Here is a 4,890-nt window from a genome sequence, read left to right on the forward strand (position 1 = left end):
TTGTGGTTTCGGTTTTGCAATTTCAGTACTTAAAATACAGTGTAAATTAGATAATAAATCGATATTAGATACCTTACTTCTTTATAATTTGACTCACACATAAAAATAATCTTAATTTAAAGTTGAAATAAATTGTGAAAAGTGTGTGAGTATGCAAGCATATACAAACATATACATACACACAATTTGTGCATACCAAAACCAGAGCTACGTAGAAATTATAAAAATAATACTTAATGCATGCGTGCTTCTCATGGTTTTTTCATTATTCTAAGCCATTAATGAAATCGTAATTTTAATTTAATTTAATTTAGATATTTTGTAAAACATGTGCTGGTTCCAAAATATTAAAACACTTCATACATATGCATGTATGCAATTAAATGGCAGGCAAATACTTTGCATGCGTATTGGCTCACAACTAAGGGCTACAAAATTGAGCTCCTATTATACTAAACATGCCATCCGTAAACAATCGAAAGGAGTTGATTTAAAACTATATATAAAAATGATAAAGTAAGCTGGGCAACCTCTACTACATACACAAAACTTAAACTAATTTCGAGTTGCACTGAAATGTAAAATGTGAAAAAATTGAAATTTTATTTGCTGCGACAATTGTAGAGTATCTCTTTGGGTTCGCCTGTGATATGGTGAAACTGATAATTTTCAAAAGGTGGTTCACTGAGTAATTTATTAAATTCGCATTCGAAGGAACTTATGGATTTTTGCAATTTGCTGTCTCCATTGAACTGGAAGAGTAAAAAAAATTATCATCTAAATCACAAAAGAGTAGTAATTTTCCAACTTACTTTTAAATACTCCTTGACAGTGTGTACAATTTTCTTGACATCATGCACAACCTCGAAAATATGCTGGTAGCCGCCCACTTGGCACTTGAGTATGATAGAGCGTACATCCATGAAATCGTTTTTATGCTTAGACATAAATTCAGGAAACTAAATACAAATGATTAGAATTTGTAATATTTTATACCTTCTACATACAATAATTATAAACATACATAGTTTTTGGTAAATTGCGACTTAAAGAATAAATCTGCATGCTTCATAGCCATAAGACGTTCAATCATAATATTTAATTTATCAATCAGATCTTTACCCAGCGGACGTGGCGGTGCTGTGGGATCGTAATCATTTGAAAATTCTGTAAGATTCTGCTCCAATACGCGTATGTCATAGCTTAACCAATTCGGCGGCATTTTCTCTTTTATCTTCAAGTACTCAACTGCAGTTGCTGTATCCACATCAGCGGCAGGTACTGCTGGCCAAAAATCTGATATTTGTTCATCGAAAAACTGCTCAAGCGGATTATTGTTGGCTGCCAGCAATTGTTGTGTTGCCGTACTTGTTGCGGCTGTTGTTGTAACGGCTGCTGCGGTGGTACTATTCGTTTGATCCGCAAGCAACTCATCCTTTTTGATGGGATTATATGTGCCCGTTTTAAAGTAGGTGCCATTTACAGTAGCTTGACGCTGACTACCTTCAGAGTCTTCAACCATTGTATACAGATAGTTCTTATTAAGCGCGCTCTGTTGTGATTTTTCAGTGGATGTATTGAGAAAATCAAAAGAGTCGTCCAATAGTGAGTTGACTGGTTGTAGCAGCTTGATGTTTGTGGTGCTGGGTGCCATGCGCGTGCCACTGCTTTCCGTTTTCTGATATACATTCCTCTGTGATTGTACCAAATTGTCCAAATTTACAAATGATTTGATTAGATTCTCAACGAAATCCATTGTGGTATCCTGCCAAGCGGCGAAACTAGCAGCGAAGTCGGGACTGAGCGCAGCTTTTACTTTATTCAGGCCCTCTGGCGTGTTATACACATAACCCTTTATTATAATCCATGCATTGATGACACGTGTGAAGACGAAAATAAAATCCTTTACAGCCCAAGCAATGCCCTGCGAATTGATATTGGGTAAGACGCCATCTGGACGTATGAGATCCTGTTTCATGCGCGCACACAAACTATCGATCTTTTTGAAACACGGTCGATTGCGATGTGTGTAGGCAAGTTTCTCTGCTATTTCGCTGCCGCGTAGTGCAAGACGAGTGAGCTCATTGAATTTGGCTTGAGAAAGCGTAACGGTGCAGCTACCCGAACTACCAGGCGAGTTAGTAGAGTTCGTGGCATCGCCACCGGCGCCACCACCAAGAGCATTATTCGGACACACGCTAGAGGGGCTGTTGAGATCACTGTAGGAAGGAAAAAAGTATTGATGATGAGTAAAATTAAAATAATATTTATAAAAAACTTTAACATAATCAGTTAGTCATTATTTACCATAGAGCGTCTACATAACTGAATTAAAAAAAAAACTGGGACATGAGATTTTAGCAATTTTTGGATATTTTTCTTTAGTTTATTTGATGTTAGACATATTGGTCAAACTTTGCAGAAATTTCATAATTTTTTAAAAAGTGTGAAATTTGGATTTATATCGTGTTTGTTAAGCAATCAGCTATACTTTCATAGAAAACATTGAATAAACTAAAAAAAATAGCCAAACTTGTTAAAACATCGCGTATTTCAAAATTTAAGTTGTTGAATTTATTAAATAAAGTAGATATAAAATGTTTGAAAAATTGAAAACGAAAAGTTAATAAATGAAAACATGATGAGGAAGAAACTTTAAAACTAAAAATATTTTTGCTTAAATACCAACGGAATTATTTTTACGTTCTTGATTCTAATATTCGAGCGAATAAATTTTACTCGACGTAACCATCAAACGCTATTCCATATGTATGTAAACTCACTCTGAACTTAATAAAATCGGCGAACTGCGCAGTGATGAAGTTTCTATAATAAAATTAAAAAATTTTAAAATATTAAAAATTAATACAATTTTTCATTGTAACCTTTGCTCTCCTTGTCCGTACCAGCGCCACAAAAATTCAATAGATTCACCTTAGCCAAAGAAGCGTTAATCTCGTTCATCGAATTGAAATTCAGTGGCGAATTCTGGCTAGCACACTGCAATCCAATCTGAATATTAATTTTATTCGAGTCATTCGTTTGTGAACGCAGCGGTGGCGCGCCATTCGACGAATTGCCGCTGCTAGTAGCAGGGGAAGTAACAGAACCATTTGGCACATTTGCAGTTTGCGATACCGGCGATATATTGTTGCACTGTTGTTGTGGTAAATTCTGCACATTCTGTTGCATGCCGGCTGCAGCTGCTGGATATATCGGAACAGCAGCATAAGGTAAAGTAGCGGCCAATGCGTAGGGCAAAGCCATATTTGGGGCTGGCAGCATTGGTGATAGGAATGTAGCTGTGCCATATGGCCATAATGCATGCATTTCTACCAGGAAATTAAAAAAAAAAAAATTATCAATTGGCTTTACATTTCAATGTGCTGGCAACACTTACCTTGATTCATCATGTTGGCTAAGCGCAAGCGTTCCATTTGTTGTTGTTGCTGCGCACTTAGCCCTATTGACGTTGGACGAGTTGTTTTTGTAAGCTGTGTAACTCCTGCGCCTGCTGCTGTAGTGCTTCCGTTAAGCAAATGTTGCTGCTGCTGCAGCTGCTGTCGTTGCTGATGTAGCGATTCAACGATGTGCTCCGGTGGCGTTAGAGGCACGTGTGTTGGGCCAGCGCCGTTTGTTGCAGCTAATATGATATTTGCTCCGGAAAAGTCGCTTGGTAATGCGTTCGATTCCAACGAGTTGACGCCCAAAATTTTACGTGCTATGTAATGTAATTGTACTAATTAATAATATACAAGCAACTTGCACATATATTTTATTGTTTAAGTGCGTTATACAAATTTTCTTTCTTATATTTATTTAATTTAATTTAATTTTCTCCTAGCTTTTTTATGGATGTAAATTGAATCGAAATTTCTTGGCTACTACGTTTTACAAATTTTGTTAAAAAATTTAACAAACGCAAGGTGGCTACGGCTATATTGATCATGAAAGATTTTTGGATATGTACATAGATGCATATGTACTATATATAAAATGCAATATATCTACTCATTTCTGCTGCTGAATATTTCCGCCGGATACAAATTTTAGTTCTAACTAGCCCTTCTATTGAAAATAGCACCGTACACTTTATAAATGTTTTCTTTACTTTAGTAATAAAATATTCACTATAATGCCCCACAATTAACCAATCCGCCAGCAATTTCAATTTATGTACTTACGCTGCCTTTTTACTATTCGTATTTGCGGTTGTTGTTCGGTCATCTTTTTTAAAATGGTTGAGACACGATGCAGACCGTTGCACGAACTTTGGTTCCTTTTTCGTTGCTATTGGCGAGAGGAAAAGGAAGCCAAAGCAGCTGTTTCAAGTATTCGTTACTTTCGCAAGAGCTTTGATTTAGAATTTTTACGAAATTGCTTAGCAATCGGTTTAAATTGCTTTTACGCTCCTTTTATTTCATCAATTTTTATTAATACAACACTTGGATAACATTTATAAAATATATATTTTTTATATTATTTACACCAAATTCAAAAATCTAGAATCGTAGTAACAAAAATACAACGAATTGAAAGAGAAATTTGACGACAACTGATGATTTTAGCAATGTTGCTGCTACAGAAATTTTATCCCTTTGAAAGCGACGAGTGTTGGAAGTATGTGGGAGCAAATAGTTTCGTGGTGAAAATGTATATATTAAATAAAATAAATTTTTACGTAATAACTATATGAATTGTATTCGTAATATCTATTTATCATATTTTATATTGAAAAAATGCATTATTAGCTAGAGCTATGAAAATTTTTTGTTCGACGAAACTGAATCTAATAATTCACAATAGTCTTACGCGTCTGCTTAAAAGTAAAATTTTGACTTTCCAAGTTTATTGCCTTTACGACTATTCGTTTAATTCTGTGTTCGTATG

The 4,890-nt window shown here is 35.2% G+C and overlaps 1 protein-coding gene across 1 annotated transcript; it reads right to left on the reverse strand.

The window, feature by feature from the left end:
- Window positions 1-577: 577 nt before the first annotated feature.
- On the reverse strand, window positions 578-4,227 carry LOC118755589 (protein mitoshell-like). The gene is made up of 7 exons (XM_036490415.1): window positions 4,185-4,227; window positions 3,401-3,721; window positions 2,886-3,332; window positions 2,784-2,826; window positions 1,025-2,219; window positions 813-959; window positions 578-752 (listed from the first exon to the last, which is right to left on the reverse strand). The coding sequence occupies exons 1-7, from the start codon at window positions 4,225-4,227 to the stop codon at window positions 603-605; spliced, it is 2,346 nt and encodes a 781-aa protein (XP_036346308.1). The 3' UTR covers window positions 578-602.
- Window positions 4,228-4,890: the final 663 nt, after the last annotated feature.

This window comes from Rhagoletis pomonella, unplaced genomic scaffold (genome assembly GCF_013731165.1).
Source record: "Rhagoletis pomonella isolate Grant_MI unplaced genomic scaffold, Rhpom_1.0 Rhpom_scaffold_06732, whole genome shotgun sequence".
Taxonomy (NCBI): Eukaryota; Metazoa; Arthropoda; class Insecta; order Diptera; family Tephritidae; genus Rhagoletis; species Rhagoletis pomonella.